Raw genomic sequence first — 21,757 nt, 5'->3', positions numbered from 1 at the left:
TCTTTGCATTCATGTGAGGTCCCTACTCATGCACCCTTGGCAACACTCTAGCATCCCATTTATATTCCGATCCCCATATTTTGAAGGTATACCCTGGCACTTGACCACAATCTCTCTCCCGCTCTCTCTTGCATTCTCACCCTCTCGTCCTCTTCCACTCTCTCTCTCATTCTTGATCACACTCTCTCTTGCTCTTTCTCTCAATTGGGTAATCATGTATCTCCTCTACAGCAAGACACCTGTTTCTATCCTTTCTGTCACATTCTAACCTCTCATCACCTGGCACAAGGCTACCTACTCCAATCACCCCTCTCCTTAGAAAATCTTTGTCTTGCAAGTTACTTGATGACACCCCCTCTCAGTGCTAGTGTATCCAGTCCTCACTGTAAAGTGGTTGGTTCTTTGGAAGGGCATCCAGCTGGAAAAAAAAAAACATACCAAAACAGGCCTTGCCAGTGCTGGTTCCATGTAAAAAGCACTCACTCCACTTTGTAAGGTGGATGGTGTTAGGAAGGGCATCCAGCCATAAAAACCCAACCAAAACATACAGCAAAGTCTGGTGCAGTCTTCTACCTGGCAAGCCCCTGTCAAACCATTCAACCCATGCCAGCATGCAAAACAGACATTAAATGATGATGATGATATATATATATATATATTATACAAGCTTCTTTTGGTTTCTGTCTACCAAATCTGCTTACAAAGCTTTGTTTGGCCCAGGGTTTTAGTAGAGGGCACTTACCCAAGGTGCCATGCAGTGGGACTGAACCCCAAACCATGTGTGGGAAGTAAATGTTTTACCACACAGCCATGTCTGTTCCTATTGAGCTACACATGTACCTATTGAAGGAAACTGAATCAAAGTTTGGCTCATGAAAATCTATAGCTACTGATAATAATACTTAAGTACAAAACTACAAATTTATTGGCAAATAGAATGAGATTGTGTAACTGTGATGCCTCTCTCAAAGGCATTTTGTTTTTTACTTGCTGGGTCTGGAGGAAAAGCTTTACATCCCCATCCCACTCGCATCCCCCAAAACTGGTCAGATTGATATTGTTAACATTGTGCTTAATTTGTTGCAAGTTAATGCAGGAAAGGCATTCTAGTGGGCTAACATTTTGAAGAAAAAGGATTGGAGGAAGTATAAATCCAAAAGTGGATGTGAGTTGATATAACATGGGTGATGAGAAGGAGAGACAAAATGAGTTGGGAGTGTATGAGTGCAGGTAACATGAGAACAACTAGTTGGAAAGTTCCAAAGCTACTATAATAGCAGAGGAAAAGGCAGGTAGAGAAGACGGGACACTTGTAAGCCAGAGGGCAGGAACATGCTCAGTTTGCTGACTGACAGGTAAGCTGTAGTTTGGAATTGCTGTGATTATGACTTTAGATGGCCTCCAGCAGTGAAGCCCTGGTTCTAGAGGAATGTGAAACCACCTTTTAATCACTATTATTCCCAGAGTAGTAGCACCTGTTAGGGTCCAAGCTATAGATTAATTAATATGTTATGGAATTGCCTCTGGAAGAAAGTCACGAGCAGATGTGGCCCTTTAGTTCTTTAGCTGCTCATCAAAGAGAAGATAAGTCTATACAAATCCTGCATCTCAATAACCACTGGGCTTGTGGCACTTGTTGCACCAGACCAATATAAGTTTGAAAGAAAAGAGAGTTGGACTGGCTCTGGGTAAACCATGCTCATTATAGTAATATTCATTGTGAAGGTTGTTCAGCAAACCAAGACACCGGCACCTACACTTTCATGCAGTGCTTTTGTATCTTGCTGAACCCTCATTCATTGAAATAACAAGATAATCCAGCAGTTGGGAGATAAATCTGCTACTTAGTGAATAATATTTTTAAAGTAGTCTAATTTTGAAGTAGTGATTTAAAAAAAAGGGTAATGACCCCTTTTAGTTACGAATGACCATGGGATTGCACCTGGGAAATTTATTTCTGTATCTGAGTGAACTGAAGCAACATGAAATAATGTGTCTTGCTCAAGAACACAACACATAGTCCAGTCCAGGAATTGAACTCACCTCATGTTTGTGAGCCTGACACTTTAACTACTGAGCCATGCACCTTCATGAAGTAGTAACAGAGGAACAATATATCTTATGCATGAGTAAATTTAGCACTGTGGCATTCCGAAATTGGTAAATAAAGTCAAATTACTTCATCTGAGAATTGTAACCAAATTGTAGTCTCAGATAAAAATAATAATGATTTTTAACAGACATAAGGCCCCAAATTTTGGGTATGGTACATTCTATTAGTACTCTAGTGCTGAGGCTGACTTATTAATTTTCAAGCAAGATCACAAATGTGAATATATTCAATCTGTTAACTCACTGTCCTAATTATTACAGAACAAATTAGTATTATCTCCTATTTCTTGTTATTGTTCTTATTCTTCAGATAGACAGCGTTTTACATTAGTGCCACGATCAAAACAATTCTACCACACTCTGCCTAATAACAACCACCTGTCTGATAACAGTGATGGAGGTGATCTTCAAAATAACAGTTATGTACATCAGATAGATGAAAACAAAGATATTACATCTGCAGAAATTACTTCCACCTATATATCTGAGAAATACAGAAATGAAATTGAGAAGGGTATTGGAAGAACTCATGGTAAGTCAACTTTATCAAACATTTAAGATTCATGATCTGCACTAGGCCCATTTTACTGTTTTGTATTATCACACTGTAACACGATTTTTGTCCTTGGGTAGCAACTGTTATTTCCTATTTGCTTACTCCTGGAGTATATGAAAAATGGCTAGTATTTCCTTCTGACTTTGCTTTTGTTATATTTATTCAAACTCCAAAGAATTCCTCTCAACACATGGCTATGATGCTCCCCCACTACTTCTGCTCATGTGTACATATTGTCAGCCACTAACTGATATGCTCAAGTGGTCACTGTCAGCCACTAATGGACATGTTCAAGTGGTTAAGATCAAGCAAATCTGTGGTACAGAGCAGAATATTTGCTATAATGATATTTCTGCTTCAGCAACTCAGCACTGAATCTGTCTGAAATGTAATGGAAAATAGGTCAGTTTCAAAATATTGATGTCCAGGTTACAAAAACAAAGTTTGAAGAATAGTAGTCATTTCCTTTGATTTCTAGATAGAAACAGATAGGAAATAACACTTACTGAACAAAAACAAAAACAAATAAATAAAAATTTTGTTACATAGTGTTATTAGTTGACTAATTTATCAATCAACTTACCAATTACTTGATCAGTTATTTGATCAATAAGTTTGTTGATCTGTCAAGTTGTTTCATTGTCATCTATGACCTCATCAATGACATATCCTCACCTGCTCCAAGTAGTTCCGAAACTAGATTTGTTGTTTTCTCTGTCATTGATGAAGTTGCACAAGACATGAAAGGGCTTTGACAAACCAACTAATTGAATGATCAATTGGTCATACATTCAATTAGTTAATTTGTTTAATTAGCAAATTAATAATAATAAAAAGAAATGAAATATAATCAGTTTGTGTGTTTTCATTGGCAAAAATTACCCCACAAAGTATAACAAAATCTGTTTCACATCAAGACTCTTGCCAATGAAGTACGCAAAGGAAATACATTGAAACCATCATTTAATGTCTGTTTCTCCATGCTGGCATGGATTGGATGGTTCAATGAGATCTGGCAAGCCAGAGGACTGTGCCAAATGCTGTTATCTGCTTTGGTACAATTTCTACAGTCAAGTACTTTACAGAGTGTACTTGGTGCGTTTTTTATGTGGCACCAGCACTGGTAAAATCACCAAATAACTTGTAAGATATGATCCCTCAACTGAAGTGGGGTGTAGTATTGAGGGAGGTAACTTTGTGATAGATCATGAGAGGTTAACATATAATAGAGAGACAGGAACAGCTGTTATGCTGTTGTAGTGATACATAATTATTCCCATAAGCAGAGACAAGTTGGTGGTGAAGATCTGTCAGGGCATACCCTCAAGTTACCCTGTTTACCCATTTTAGCAAGAATAGATAGCTAAAATGTTAAAAAATAATGAAGAATTTAGAGAGGTTTATTAAAATAATTTTAACTCTTTTTAGGTGCAGGGATGGCTATGTGGTTTAGACATTTACTTACAAACCACATAGTTTTGAGTTCAGTTCCACTGCATGACACCTTGAGTAAGTGTCTTCTACTATAGCCTTAAGTGTATGTTTATGACCAGAGTAGACAAACATACACTTACACACTCTCCCTCTCATACACACACACATACACATGACGAGCTTTTTCAATTTCCACCTATCAAATCCACCCATAAGGTTTTAGTCAGCCTAAGGCTATAGTAGAAGACTGAACCCAAAACCATGTGGTTGGGAAGCAAACTTCTTAACCACACAACCACACCTGCACTTGTCTTAGTTTTAAAAAATAAAACAGATGGTCGCAGCTGAAACATCTTTGATTATAGATCTTCTTGATCATGCCTGACCTTGGGCTAAACAGCAACAACAGCAATGACAACAGTAATAATTCCTAGGGAAACATCTGAAGAAGGACAATAGGATGGTTCTAAAATCTGAAAGATGTGATTATGAGGATGGTGGTGATGGAGATAATATCTAGTCGGCAGTAGTGTATTGTAGTGATGGTTGCAGTAATTGTTTTGGTAATTGTTGTAGTGGTTGTGGTAGTTACATCATAGTGGCAATGTGTTGTAGTGGTTGGTGGGCATGACTGTATTCGCAATGGTTGTACTAACAATGGAAATAGTCCTCCATCATTGATGAGTTGGTGATGATAGTTACTACTGTGGTGATGGTTATGGTTGTTGTAGGGGTGAGATGTAAAGAAAAGAAAAACAAAGCACTTTTCTGAAAAATCGTTAGTTCTGCATATATTATTTATTTATTTATTTATTTTTAGATTTCTTTTTTTTTTTTGTTTTTTTATTATAAATGTGGCTGTTGTTGTCAAGATAGTGTGGTATGGGTGTCGATGTTTATGGTAGTCAGCTTTGATTTTAATTTCAATTTTCAAATTGCAGAAATTCACACACACACACACAAAAGACTTATGCATCTATGCACTCACATACACACACAAGCATCATAAGCAATCACTTACACACTTTCTTCTAATCATTCCACTTTCATTCTTCTAGCATCTCTTCCTCACAGATGCATACACTCTCTCCCTTTATCTATCACTGTATCCTCATTTCTTTCATTCTTTTCCTTTACTCTTTCAACAACAATCATTCTGTTTCTTTCTTCTCTGCCTCTCTCTGCTCCTCTTCTCTCTCTCTCATACAAACACTTACTATCTCCATCTCTTTCATTTACTACTTTTTCTCTCTCCTTCCTTTCCTTCTCATCTCCTCTCTCTTTCTCTCCCACCCTCTCTCTATTTCCTCTTTCCCCTCTCCCTCTCTTTATTTCCTCTTCCCCCTCTCTCTTCATCTCCTTCCTCCCTCCTCCCCTCTCTCTCTCTCTCTTCTCACTCCCCTCTGTCCCCTCTGGCTTTCCTCCTTCCCTCTCTCTCTCCTCCCTCACACTTCCCTCCCCTGTCTCTCTCTCCTCTCCTTCCCTCTCCCTCTCTTTCCCTCTCCCTTCTCTCCCCTGTCTCTCTCTCCTCTCCTTCCCTCTCCCTCTCTTTCCCTCTCCCTTCTCTCTCCTCCCACTACCTCGTTTTTCTCACTCTTTCCTCTTAGTGGACTACAAACAAACCAGTAAACATTCTCCAGCTCAAATGCCCTCCCCACACACACCACCACCACAGCTCTGTATTCACCACCACCACCGCCATTCCACTTATTCTGCACCCTCACACAATACATGCCCCGCCCCACTCCTGATAACTACTTCCACCTTCTCCTCCACCTACCCGACCACAACCATCGACTCCTCTTTCCCCTCCACTCACCCTCCTCCCAACACACACACACACACAACCATCACCATTGCTTTACACCCAACTCTGCTTTATACACATCCAACACCACACCACACCACACCACATCAGATCGCACCATCACAACACCACAATGCCTCAACGCCACCGTTCTATACCTTCCATAACATTCACTCCACACCCCCTTGCCACACCATCAATACTACATCTTCAACACTCTGCTCTGTACACCGACACCACCAACACCATCAGCACGCAAACACTCCGACACTGCCGCCATCACTATTAATCGCCAACACCACCACAACCACTGTACACCTTATACCACCACCATATAACCACAACACTATGCCAACTTCACTGTGCTATGACAAATCACCTTAACTAATTAATAGACAGTGAATTTCACTGCATATAGAAAGAATTTTTCATTAATAAAACTTACCACCTTTTCACTGCGATATGCATATTATTGCCCCCCCACCCATATATATATATATATATATATATACACACACACATACATATATATATGAATATATATATGTATATGTATATATATCTATATATATACATGTACGTATGTATGTGCACTTTCATATATACATCCATTTTTAATATGCACTTATCGCACACTCTTATACATACATGCATCTTCATATACTTAGATTCATTGTAGATTATATATATATGTGAGTGTGTGTGTATACACACAAGTATATATAAGTATACATATATATATATATATATATATGTGTGTGTGTTATGTATATCTATGCATATATTCATATATAAGCATACATGCATAAATTTGTATGGATGTGTGTATGTATGTATATAAATACACACACACACACACACACACACACATATATATATATATATATATATATATATATATATATATATATATTTATACCTGTGAATGTATGAGTCTCTGTGTGTATATGCATGTATATATGTATGCATCTATTAATGTATGATTGTGTGTTTTTATATGTGTGTGTGTGTACCAGCAGGCATAGATTATGGTTCAAAAGTTTGCTTCCCAACCACATAATCTCAAGTTCAATCCTGCTATAGGACAGTTTGATCACAGCCTCAGGTTAACCATAATCTTGTGAATGGATTTGGTTGAAAGAAACTGAAAGAAGCCCATTGTATTATCTATATAGGTGTGTCTATGTCACCTTGTCTTGAAATCACATGATACTTGTAATAAATAATTGCCAGTTATGCATCTGGTGCCGTCCATTCCCAATCTTCTGTGAAAACATGTCCAGGTGTATGGAAATAAATCCTTGTTTGGAAATGGAGTAGGTTGGTGATAGGAAGGGCATTCAGTCAGAGAAAATCTACCTGAATGAATTCCATCTTAGCCATGCAAGTAGGGAACAGTAGCTGGTGATATGATGATATACTGAATGTATGTGTGTATATAAATTTAGATATTGTGTCCAAGAGAAAAAATTGTTCTGGTTTGGTCATGTGATGAGGACAGCTGCATAAAGAAGTACTAAGCTCTCATTGTGGAGGGTACCTATGGAAGGGGGAGACCCAGGAAGACATGGAATGAAGTGGTGAGAAAGTATCATCGGACACTGGGCCTCACTAAGGAAATGACAAGGGACTAGATGTGGCGATTTGCTGTACCTGATAAGACACATTTATTTATTTATTTTATTTTATCTAGTTTCAGCTCACGAGCTGTGGCCATGCTGGGGCACCGCCATCATGCTAAATAAAATCAATTTTCCATACATACAGGTTTGTCCTTTCAGGTGCTGGTGCCACTTAAAAAGCAGCTGTGCCAGTGCTGCCTTAATACACCTGAACCAGTGCTGCACGGTGACATAAAAAGCACCCACCACACTCTGTTAGGTGGTTGGTGTTAGAAAGGGCATCCAGCTGTAAAAGCCAAGCCACAACAGACAGTTGGGGTCTGGACAGTTCCCAACTAGCCAGCTCCATGTCAGACCATCCAACCCATGCCAACATGGAGACCAGACTTTAACCAATGATGATGATGATGACAGTCTAGTAGTAGTCAGCCTTTAGGCAGGTCCTGTGTGCATGTGAACTTCCTCCAGCACTTTCTTTATATATTCATATTTTGAGTTCTATTTTTCCTGTTTGCATCCACATACCTGTGTGTCAACTATAAGATTTACTGGAAAGTCTTAGCCAAGTGTACACCTCATACCAGCTATAGTGGCAAGTATGGTCTTTGTAATATGGAAAGATGTCTCATCTGGAAAAGTTCCTGCATGTTTAAATTCAAAAACTGAACTTTTTCGATCATGTCCATATGTCACAAAATACCTGTTACGGTTTTGGGCCACCCAAGATCATGGCTAGAATCCACATTTCTACTTTGTTCCTGCACAAGCTTTTCCATGTTTTAACTTCCATTATTTTTTTATTTTTTATTTTATTTTTCATATATATTTTCCCTTTTTAATTGTGTGAGTGTGTATGTGCGTGTGTATATGTATGTATATGAATGTAAGACTGTGTCCGGTGCATATATGCGACTTTCATGCACACGCTCCCTTCATTTATACGGATATGCATATGTTTGTATATGTATGGGTGTAGGTGTGAGATGGGAGAGTATGTATATGTGTGTGTGTGTGTATGCAGGACTGCGAATGTATGTCTGTATATATATATATATATATATATATACGTATAAATGTCTAAATATATGTGTATTATGTTGTGTATGCATGTAAGCAACTATGTGCATATGAGGATGAGGTTGCATACATATATACATATATATATATATATATATATATATATATATATACATGTATGTGTGTGTGTGGATATATGTATATATATGAGTACATACATATGTTTGTGTGTGTGTGTACATGTACGTATACATGTTTGTGTGAGTATGTACATATATAGACATTGTAAAGCAGGAGGTTTTTGCCTATGTATTGTGAGAATATGGATGCGTGTATTTTTTATCTTTTTTCTTTTGCCATCTATTAGAGTTACTCCCCTTTTATTTAACGTTTCTTTTTTCATAGCGTCTGTTGCCATTAATAGCCAACAAGTAATGTGTCGTAGCTCTTCACTCCAACATTCGAAACTCTGAGTACTATAATGACAACCTTTTACTGTTTGTTCTAAATTATAACATTATATATATATATATATATATATATATATATATATATATATATATGTGTGTGTGTGTGTGTTCCTATTTAGGGATGTGAAAATGTGTATATGCATATATATATATATGTGTGTGTATGTATATATATATATATATATATATATATATATATGAGAAAATGCCATCATCACCATGATGAGTGTACATGTTAATACATTTGAAAAAAACTCAGTACATGCATGTATTCTTTACTTTTCTACATTTTTACAAGTTTTAATCATTAAACTGAAATTAGGCAGTCATGCTGGAGCACTGCCATAAAAAATTTTTTGGCTGATTATATCACCTACACTAATTTGCCTAGTACTTAATTTGTCAACTTCATGAGCTAGAAAAGTGAATTCTACAAGATTGTATCTTACTGAGCATTCAATAAAATCTAGATGGATCAGCATTTGTTTCTTGCATGACAACATCCTGTTTCTTTAAGTTTTTTTCCTTCTACAAATACTTGTAGTATAAATAGTGATTAAGCCATGCTATTAAATTAGTTATGATGCTGAAGTGCTCATAAATAAAACCCTGCATGAAATTATCAAAAGTAGCTTCACTGGCATAACTGTGTGGTAAGAAACTTGCTTTGCAACTATATGGTTTTGGGTTCAGTTCAACTGTGTGATTCCTTGGGCAAGTGTCTTCTACCAGAGTCTTGAGCCAACCAATACTTTGTGAGTGAATTTGGTAGATGGAAACTGTGTAGAAACCCATTGTGCATGTGTGTGAGTCTTTGTCCCTCCTCCACAATACTAGACAACTGGTGTTGGTTTGCTGATGTCCCCCATAACTTCGTGGTTCAGCAAAAGAGAGCAACAGAATAAGTACTAGACTTAAAACAGTAAGTACAGGAATTGATTTGTTCTGTGTAACCCTTCATGCCAGTACCCCAGCATGACCACAATTCTATGACTGAAACAAGTAAAAGACAAGAAATAATGTGTAACTCTTTGAATAGTTGAACATATTAACAAAATGATATTCTAGCTAATCTTGCTTTAAGAGCCATTTCACAGAGCTTCCAGTAACTGTTTATAACATGCAGGGTTTAACTCTTTGAAAACTGGTTTACTATTGGAACAGGTATATTACACATTGTTGTCAGTAACTGTAGAGTTGCATGGATAAAGATAAAGGTCCCTGAAGTAAATGGAGTAACCTGTCAAATATAATTATATCCTTGATATCTCCTTGCTGAGAAACCTTAGCACCTTCCATAATTGCTAATATGTAAGATGCAATGCATTTACCTGTAAATTAGTTCTGTGGCCAAGTAAATTATGGATGTATTGATAGTACCTAAAAACATTTTACTGAATTTATATCATACCAAAAGTACTAACCAAACTGTCTTTGGCAGAGAACATTTTCTCTTTTATACTATTCATTCAAGGCTGGATGAGCCAATCCATAACTTTTCTGGTACCATCAAGACTGGTGGTAACTTTGTTTATCTTCAGATCAGCCTTAATCCAGTAGGTAATGTTTATCCCCACTTAAACATGAATGCTCTGTTAGAACAAACTATACTGCAGTAGATACCATGAGAGCAACTCTCATATTGGCTTTTGATGCAGAATGGACTCTTGTTTATATCGCTAGTGGGGAGATAAATCCCTGCCATCTCCAGTGTCAAGACCATCAGATCACGTGATCTGGACCTTCTTTGGTCTTGTCCAAAAGCATTTCAGTGGTAACTATCCTTTTTGTTTTATTTCACACATATTGTATCTAGGACTACTATATCAAATGTGTTCTTCCTCTTTTTAAGAAACTAGGGTGAGGTATTGGGAAGATTTATCTGCTATTTCTCTCAATTTGAATGACCAAATACATGGGCAACCTTATTTTGGATGTTGTTTAGAATATGAGTAATCACTATTCCTGATGTAGGAATATTGCAATATTATAATTTACAATGAAATTTTGCATTGTGTAGAATATGGTCAACAACTTTTAATTTCATTTCTTAGTTGCACCATACCTTATTAAGATCTGAACAATCAATTAGTTCCTATTCTATTAGTTCTACCCACACCACTAGGCCACATGTATATGCTAGTGTTTGTATATTCATTCTGTAAGCAGATGTGTATGCATGGCAATGTGTATACATATACCTTTTCTGTAAATAGACTTGTTATATGTGTCTATGTATATTTATTTTCTAAGTAGATATTTATGTGAACACTAGCCTGTGTATGTCTGTCTATGTGTGTAGTATATTCAAGTCTATGTATTTGTAATGGTTTGTATATCTCCATTTTTCTGCACTGGCAAATGTATGATTATGTGTGTTTTGTTTATGGTGTGTATGATGGGATATTCTGTGTGAGTATATAACCATGTTTTAAACATATGCACCTATGATGTGTTTGTGTATATCTAATATATGCAGCTCATGTATGTGAGCATAGTTTGTTTTTGTTTTTTCTTTTTCAACATTTAGCTATGTATATAGACAATTCATTTATTCATTTCAGGAGTTCTTAAATGTTTGGGCACTCACTTATTCACCTAAATAAAAACTTAAAGAGGCCTCTAAATCTGATTTGGTTATTTCCAGTGCAGAAAAAAAAAAAAGTCAAACTAGTATCTGCATAGTCACCAATTTGTATCAACTCTACCTCAGACTTCAATGCTCTGTGGCCATGTCAACTCTCTATAGCATTTACCTGAGTCTGTTCCCCTTGACATTTGTCTAAGACAAGTTACCATGTCATTTGCTGATATCACAAAATATCTAAATTCATGATTTATATCACCTTATGAGAACTTAGGTGATCAACCCCTTCTTTCAAGAAAAATAAAAGTGTAAAAAAAACTTCCAACAATCTATCTAATTGTATGATAAAGAAGTAGTAGCTCGGTATTTTTAATCTCAGTTCTGCAAGTCCCCATCAGCTGGAATATACGCAACAAGTCTCTGAGAATATCAAACTAATGTTAATTACTTTCCCGCCATATTGAATAGAATTGTAAACTTTATTATTTTCTTTCTCTCTTCCTACTTCTTCTTCTTCCACTCTTCCTGCCCCTCTTACTTTGCTACCTGCTCTGTAATTTTTGAGTTCTTTAACTGCTTAGCTGAGGGAATTACTTAAAGAATGGAGCCAATAAGTTAGTGTACCATAACTAGCGAACTTCTTAACATTAAGCATTGAGAAATTCCAGTTAAGCAAAGTGTTAATGTGTCAGAATAAAAGTGTGCAAAGTGTAAAATACTCATTAAGTGAGATGGAATTAACAAAAACTCCAAGTGACAGAATCGTCAGTTTGATGAGAAATCACCAAACCGATGCAATAATGAAACAGATTCCACAATTAATGGTGCCAAATTTTGATTTAGCATTTCTTTGCAGTTTCTAAGAATGCCAACTTGTCAGCTTAGCTCACTTTGAATTGAATGTCCAATCTCGTTGCTGCTCTTTTAGTTTTAGTTTTTCTAACGATCAGCTTGTGTGAAATAGAACACCCTTGCATATCTTGTGAACTCACTTTTGAAATGTGTAGGCCTTTACTTTGCACACTGCCCAGTACATCCATTTTCTTTCTCAATGAGAAAATCTCACCAGTTTTCTAAAACATTTATCCTCCCTTTCTTCACCTTTCTTTCCTTCTCTCTGATTTTTCTCTCCCAAGTAGTCTGCCTTGATACAAGGAATGTGTCATAATCCTGCGTGATTAATTTTTATTGATTGATTATCAATGGGAAATGGGTACTGAGATTTTTTCACTATTGTTATTATGATATTGAACATCTGCAGTGGTTTCTAATTGGTTGAGACACGTGGAAAAATATGTGAAATAATCAATTATGGAAAAACTCTAAATGAAACTTTTAATCTTTTTTTGGAAAGACTGGCAGCAAGCTCTAAAGCTATGTTATGGTGGTAACCTTCTCTTACCTACATACTGATAACATACTCATATTGTGTCACACATCAATGAACAAATGAATACCATATTAGATACATATTAGAGATTTCCTTATACTATTCTCTGAACTACTGTATATTCCATATGGTTCAGTGGTTAGAATGTCAGGCTCACAATCATGAGGTAGTGAGTTTGATTCCCAGACCAAGCTGTGTGTTGTGTTCTTGAGCAAGACATTTTATTTCACATTGCTCCAGTTCACTCAGTTACAGAAATAAGTTGTGACATCACTGGTGCCAAGCTGTAGCTTCCTTTGCTTTTCCCTTGGATAGCATCATTGGCATGGAGAGGGGAGGCTGGTATGCATGGGCGACTACTGGTCTTCAATAAACAACCTTGCCCAGACTTATGCCTTGGAGGGGAACTTTCTTGGTGCAATCCCATGGTCATTCATGACCAAAGGGGGTCTTTAGTATACCTTATATGCATTATTTGTAGCATACCTTTATAAATACCTATTGTATCCTACAGTATACCTTAGCAACATACTGGGGGACTGTTGTTAACTTAAGTTAGCAACATATTCAAATTAACATAGGTGCAGGTATGGCTGTGTGGTAACAAGTTTGCTTCCCAACCCCATGGTTTTCGGTTCAGTCCCACTGTATGGCATCTTGAGCAAGTGCCTTCTACTGCAGCACTGGATCAACCAAAGCCTTGTGAGTAGATTTGGTAGGGGGAAACTGAACAAAGTCCATTATATATAGCTATATATGTGTGATGGGCTTCATTCAGAGTGTGTGTGTGTATATATACATGTGTGCGCATTTATATATTAGTGTTTCTGTTTGTCCCTCACCACTACTTGACAACTGTTGTTGATTTGTTCACATCCCTGCAACTTAGTGGTTCAGCATAAGAAACCAATAGAGTAGGTACCAACCTTAAAAGCAAAAATAGTAGTGGGATTGATTCATTCAACTAAAAGCCTTCACGGCAGTGCCCCAGCATGGCCACAGTCCAAAACCATCTGAAAGGGTTTTGTCATACAAATCAAGCCAGTCCTCTTTTTTTCTTTAAATGCAGGGCTGTGGAGTCAGAGTCAGAAACAATTAAGGGGTAGCTAGAGTTGGTAAAACTATGCTGACTCTGATTCTGACTCACAATGTCTTTATTCTTTAATATAAACTGGTTATAACATCAAAGTACAAGCATATGCATATGCTTTGAGGTATGTAGACCACAATCACTTAATTACATAAAGAGGAGTCAAAGTCGGAGGTGCCAATAGTACCGGAGTCGGAGTCAGAGTTGAAGTTTTTTGTTTCAACTCCACAGCCCTGATCAAATGTAATCTTATTTATTCACATTGTTTTGAATTAACCATCTTGTAATTTCAATATTTCAACAATGTAATAGTTTATTTTTAGAGGCTTTCACACAGTTCCTAGATTCACTCACAAGGCACTCATTGGCCCTGGTCTATAGTAGAAGATACTTGTTCAGTGTGCCGCACAGCGGGACTGAACTCAAAACCACTTGGTCGCAAAGTGAGCTTCTTAACCACACAGCCATGCCTGCTAGTGTGTAGAATGTTACCAAGAATCACTATTAAAAGATGAAACCTTCAGTGATATCTAACCCTTTAGCATTTAAAGCAGTCATATCTGGCCCAAATATGCTACTTGTTTTTTGTTCAAACTGGGCATATCTAGCCTCTCACACCTACCCTGTGCAATGTCATTCTAAAAATAAGCAACCACATTATTGAAATCATAAAACTATGTGATAATGCATGATTAATTCAAAACAATATGAATAAATAAGCATTACATTTGACAGAGTAACCTGAATGCTAAAGGGCTAAACAACAAATGTCTTTATACTTCTTGTGTGTGTGTGTGTGTGTGTGCATGTATAAATCAGAGGAAATGAGTTCAATCTCATTTGCAGCCCTCTTGCAATTTATCTTTTTGACTGATTTTTGTTATCTTGTTTTTTTGTTTGTTTGTTTTGAAGAAGGAAGGGCAATGCCCAAGTTGTTTGCAGGGCCCCCAAAACTGATGATAGAAAGGGTGGATGTTATGCTCAGACCAGAGACATGGCCCAAATGCTTGCAGTAGAGTAGACTTTGCTAAAAATTACCTAAGAGCCATATGGTGATATTAAAACCATGCAATGAATTAAGCCTATCAGCCAAGAGTATGAATAGTCTCACCAACAGGCTTTCTCACAGTTTCCATCCACCAAATATTATTTACAAGGATTTGGTTGATCTGAGGATATGGTAGGAGATATTTGCTCAAGGTACCAGGTTGTGATTTTAAACCCATAACTACATAGTTGAGGGGTGAGCTTCTTACTCAGAGTCATATTTACATACAATTACACAAAGACATAAATATGTCTGTGTACAAGTGTGTGTGTGTGTATTTGCACACGTTTGTGTGTACATATTTGTGTGCATCACAGACTACTTGTCTAAGGGGATAGTTGTTTTGAATAAGAACTGATACAGAGTCAGAAGGAACTCATTACCTCTCTTTGCTTGGAACAATGTCTCTAGAGTCTCTAGACTGAAATAAGCAAAATGTAAAAGATATATGAACATGGAGTGGACTCCGCATACCACAGCAACAACCTTTTCTAGTATTTACACTTGTGACACTGTGAAATACTCCCAATCCACAGTATAGACATTGTATGATGTGACTCATCCATCCCATTATAGCATGGAAAAACAGACATACTATATTGATGATATATCTATGTGTGTGTGATTCTTTTATTCTTTTACTTGTTTCAGCCTTCTGACTGCTGGTGGACCGCCTTTAGTCAAGCAAATTGACCCCAGGACTTGTTCATTCTAAGCCTAGTACTTATTCTATCAGTCTCTTTTGCCGAACCATTAACTTACAGGGATGTAAACACACCAGCATCGGTTGTCAAGCAATGTTAGGAGAACAAACACAGACACACAAACATATACACACACATACATATATATATGAAGGGCTTCTTTCAGTTTCCATCTACGAAATCCACTTACAAGGCTTTAGTTGCCCGAGGCTATAGTAGAAGACACTTGCCCAAGGCGCCACGCAGTGGGACTGAACCCGGAACCATGTAGTTGGTAAGCTAGCTTCTTAGCACACAGCCACTCCTGCACCTATGTGTACTTTCATTTTCTCAATCTCTCAAGAAAAATGATAAAAGATTTATTTGGTATATATATATATATATATATATATATATATATATATATATATATATATATATATATATATATGAGTGTGTGTGTGTATGTGTGTGTATACAGTAATCCCTCTCCATAACACACTTCACCTATCGCAGCTTATCATTTAAGCTTACGTCGATTCCTCCATAGTATTGTTTTGCATTTATAATAAAATAAATATATGCAAATTATAAAAATAGTGAAAAAAAAATATGCAGTACAGTACTGTTACTACTTTGCAGATTTTCACCTATCGTGGGGGATTTGGAACATAACACCTACAATAGTCGAAGGATTACTGTACATATATGTTTGTGTGTGTGTGTGTATGTGTGTATATATATACATCGGTGCCCCAGCATGGCCACAGCTCGTGAGCTGAAACTAGATAAAGATAAAGATATATATATATATATATATATATATATATATATATATATATATATATATATATGTATGTATGTGTGTGTGTGTATACTTCTAATATAAAATTTTATCAGTGACCAGCAGATGAAAAATACCTTTTAAGGTGAAAATTATAAATACAATTATAATGTCCTATAAATTCTACACAGATTTGGCTTTGTTGTCTCATTCTATTTGACACATACACACATATATATATACACACACCTCTATGTATATATCTACACCTCTATACACACATATATGCATATATATATATGTATATATATACACACATATATATACATATACACATATATATATATATAATATATATATATATATATATATATATATATATATACGCAAATGTATCTACATATATAGTTACAATACTTAACCATATATACTCACACACACATACATATATACATACAGACAGATATACAAATATTATAAATAAGGGCAAAAGAAAAATTTCTTTGCCAATATGCTGAAAAAATAGACGCTAAATCGTCTAACCACATACAATAATTTCACTATAATTACAGTGAAAATATTGTATGTAGTTAGACAATTTAACGTCTATTTTTTCAGCATATTGGCAAAGAAAATTTTTCTTTTGCCCTTATTTAAAATTTTTCTATGTCTGTCTGTCTATATGTATGTTTGTATGTATATATGTATGTGTGTGTGAGTATATATGTGTAAGTATTGTAACTATATATGTAGATATATTTGCGTATATATATATATGTGTGTGTATATATACATATACATACATACATACATACATACATACATACATACATACATACATATTTATATATATATATATATATATATATGCATATATGTGTGCATAGAGGTGTAGATATATACATAGAGGTGTGTGTGTGTATATGTGTGCGTGTGTGTTAAATAAAATGAGACAACAAAGCCAAATCTGTGTAGAATTTATAGGACATTTATAAAGAGAAAGATAGTCTTACTGCTGTTTCTGGGATATTTTGCGAGCTGTACTTTTGTGATCCTTTCTAACAAATTTCTAACAAGTTAGATCCTTTCTAACTATCTGAAAATGTTGGTTTCTTTCTGGAGTTCTGCTTTGATGAAGAGGTTTTTCCGTGTTTCCCAAAGGTTTGCATTACTTTCGAGACAGTACTTCTTGATACACCGAACATTTCAGCTGTTATTGTTACGCTAGCACCTGACATACGAGCACCAACAATTTGACTTCTTTGAAAGTTTGATAGATCTGTCATTTTAATGAATTTTGATTACCTTTTACTGATGATATCTGAAAAGAAAGAGCAATTTTAGCAAAACATATTAAGCAACACTAATAATAAAAAAAAAAAAATATAAAAATAAACAAGCTTTTGATGATTTTATAGATATTTCAATATTATGGTGCTAGGTGTTTTCATTATTTTGTCCAACCCATGTATATATGCACACACACACATGCGTATATGACCGGCTACTTTTAGTTTTCATCTATTGAATCTCTTCACAAGAACTTGGTCTGCCAACAGCCTCAGTAGATTACAGTTGCCCAAGGTACTACACTGAGGGCCTGAAACCCCATCATTGGAATTGAACTTCTTAACTGCATAGCCATGCCTGCACCATACAACCATATGTTTGTGTGTATATACATTTTACATATGTGTGTGTCAAATTTTACCAAAAGCTTGGCGATACCTGCTCAGAGGCCTACACAAAGTTTTCAAAAAGTTTTCATCATTCTTGACACAATAAAGAGCTTGTGCAAATGAAACTCAAGTGTCTGTTTTGGCTCAAACTTTGCAAACACATCTCATACCAAAATCTTCAGTGATAATAGACTGAACTGACCTGTATATAATTTGCACATCCTCTGATAATTCATGTATGATTATTCAACGATTTCCCCTCAAAGCTGCACCCATATCTGTGATGTTTTTCTCAGTTCTGCTGGTTGTGGGTCTCCCAGAACGTTCATCAATATTGACATTTTTCAGCCATCTTGGAAACGTCTGAACCACTTGTACATTTGTATGCAACTCATACACTCCTCTCCATACACTTTCTGCAACTTTGCGTAGGCCTCTGAGCAGGTATTGCCCTGACAACTTTCTCTGTCATGGTCAATGTGACGATCACATGCTACACACTTTCCTTCCAAGCACTGCTGTAAACAGAAGAAGTGAGCTAGAACATTAAAACTTAATGTTCATCCACAGCAGAGTTCAAGGTCAGTCTTTGCCAAGCAGCTTCACTCTGTGTGCTTTAGCTTCGTTACTGTGCAACAGCCCAGATACTCTTTGATCAGACCTCGTATATTGCAAACATTATTTATATATATGTGTGCATGCATTTGTATGTGTAAGGAATAACTTTTTTTGAAACAAATTAAAACAACTCTTTTTTCCAGCTTTAGCTTTTTTATCAAGATTTTCTAATATTATCGCAATCTGCATAAATACAGTCATAGAAGCAGCCCCCCCACCCATGCACATATATACACAGAAAAACACACACACACACACACCCATAAATACAGTCTGTGAGAATTGCTTCTCTCTGATATTTTATCCTGCAGTTATATAAGCTGTGATAAGTTTTCCATCTTTCTCTATGGAACAGCATTGTATCAAATGCAAGCGGGAACATATTGTCACATTTCAGTGACGGAAAATTAATAGATGGCTGTTGGCTATATAAAACATAAAAGAGAAGTGTGACTTCCAGAACTAGCATTTTGATGTTGGTGGTAGAAGTGGTGGTGGTGCTATGGAGTAGAGGCAAAGAAGACAAGACGACAATTTTCTCTATAATTTTTCACATTCGTTATTCAAATTAATTTGTGATACGTATGTATTTAAGGTTCTTTTAATCAAATTTTCTTTTCGTTTATGTATTTCTTATAGTTATATTTTTTAAAGAGATTAAATATACTTATTAAATGCATGATGGCAAAAGGAATGGAGGTGGGTTTTTCACTGCCTGTACTGCCCCAAGCTTTGGTATACGGCACAAGCAGGCAATATCATTATCACCCACCAGCACCAATATTGCCTGGTTCTGCTACTGCTACTGATGCTCAGTCCATCCTCTCCACCTCATCATATTTGCCTCCATCATCACCACCACCACCACTATTACTAGCATTGCCACCATCATTGTCTATTATTGCCTCCCTACCTCGACCACTCTTACCCACCACCATTCCCTCATTGGTTTATACTTTTGTAAATGTTGTGTGTGTATATATATTTATATATATATATATATTGACGCATGTGTGGCTATATATATATGTACATATATATATATGTACATATATATATATATATGTACATATATATATATATATATATATATATATATAATATATATATATATATATATATATATATATGTGCACATGCATGGGTGTGTGGTAAGAAATTTGCTTCCCAACCACCTGGTTCTGGGTTCAGTCCCACTGTGTGGCTCCCTGAGCAAGTGTCTTCTACTATAACCTTAGGTCAAACAAATCTTTGTGAGTAGGTTTGGTCAGTGGAGACTAAAAGAAGCCCATTGTATGTATGTTTATCGCCCCTCCACCACTGCTTGACAACTGGTGTTGGTGTGCTTGCATCCATGTAACTTAATAGTTTGACATAAAGACCAATAGAATAAATACCAAGCTTAAAAAATAAGTTGATTTATTCAACTAAAATACCTCAGTGTGTTGCCCCAGGATGGCCATAATCTAACAACCAAAACAAAAGATAAAAGATATATATATATATTATTATGTAGAGAGTGTGAGATAATAAATGTGTGTGTGTGTATACACACACACACATACAAGTATAAAGAGATAGATGCAGATATAACTGTGACATTAAGAAATTCACTTTGCAATTACGACTTACTTAGTTCTGGGTTCAGTCCAACTGCATGGCACCATGGGTTGACTTCTACCTTGTAAGTATAATTTGGTAGAAAGAAACTCTTGTGTGTGTGTGCACATGTGTGCCTGACTTTAAACTGAATTTGGTAGTGGAGACCTGACACAGGAGTTCCAGGGCTTTCAGGAGTGTGGAACCACCTCTTAGCTACTATTGTTCGTAGGTCTACTCTGACTCTGAGTAGTAGCACCTGTTAGGGACCCAAATATGGGTTAACTAACATGTGAAGCTCTGAGAGTGAAGGACCCCTAGTCTACATTAAAACTTCCTTCTAGTTGAAGGTAAACTCATATATACAGAGTCTGCCAGAAAAAATGAAAGGGAAAATTCTGTGTACATGTTTTACTTGTATAAATACCTCTATAAATATAAATACCTCTTTCATTGTTTTATTAAATCATGATAACACTGAATAAATTGCAATTACACTGAATTAAAATATTTATACAGAATATTTTCCTTTCTTGAAGTGTGTATACATTTTTGTGAATGACTCTATATATGAAAAAAACAATAAAAAACCTGAAGCGCAGTTAGTTTCTGCTCATCTGTTGTGCCACTGTTGGTATATCTGATTGTCTTGTAGCAATAAGTTTAATATGATTTTGTTTCTATTTGATGTTGATATTTGTAATAGTAGACAGATGTTGACGTAATGGATATATCAATGCTAATGTTTAGCTCTTGCTACTCGTCTATTGGAACCCAGGAAGTGTTTATGCTTTCAACACAGTTGTCACTGCCGGATTGAATACTACAGCCCAGGGATTAAAACTATAGCGATAACCATTAGGCTGCTGATGATTGAAATATATGTTTGATATACTTGTTGTCTGTGAATCTTTTCTATCTTGGGGTTTTGTTATTCTAAGTTGTCCTTCATTCTCATAAGATTGACTTTGTTAAAGAGTTCATGGTTATGTATATTGATGTTGCATGATTGTCTTCATTATATCTATGTATATATATATGTATATATATCCTAATGCCTACTACTCTGAGAGTGTAATGGGTGCTTTTACATCCCAGCAGCAGCGGTGCCATTTGTGTGACACCAGTATCTGCCTCAACTGTGATTTTACTTGGCTTGATGGGTCTTCTCAAGCACAACATAATGCCAAAGGTCTTGGTCATTGCCTCTGTGAGGTTCAAAGATCATGCTTCACCACTTTGTCCCATGTCTTCTTGGGTC

General features: G+C 36.1%; 1 protein-coding gene across 1 annotated transcript in view; it reads left to right on the top strand.

Annotated features, from left to right (window-relative positions):
• LOC115217375 (GTPase Era, mitochondrial) overlaps positions 1 to 21,757 on the top strand; it is a 121,953-nt gene that overhangs the window by 2,774 nt on the left and 97,422 nt on the right. The window contains exon 2 of the mRNA XM_029787092.2: positions 2,423 to 2,644. Coding sequence (XP_029642952.1) covers positions 2,423 to 2,644 — 222 coding nt within the window. The remainder of the gene's footprint in view (positions 1 to 2,422; positions 2,645 to 21,757) is intronic.

This window comes from Octopus sinensis, linkage group LG1 (genome assembly GCF_006345805.1).
Source record: "Octopus sinensis linkage group LG1, ASM634580v1, whole genome shotgun sequence".
In the NCBI taxonomy this organism is placed as follows: Eukaryota; Metazoa; Mollusca; class Cephalopoda; order Octopoda; family Octopodidae; genus Octopus; species Octopus sinensis.
Note: the sequence above shows the minus strand (reverse complement) of the source record. Positions and strands in the feature narration are given on the sequence as shown.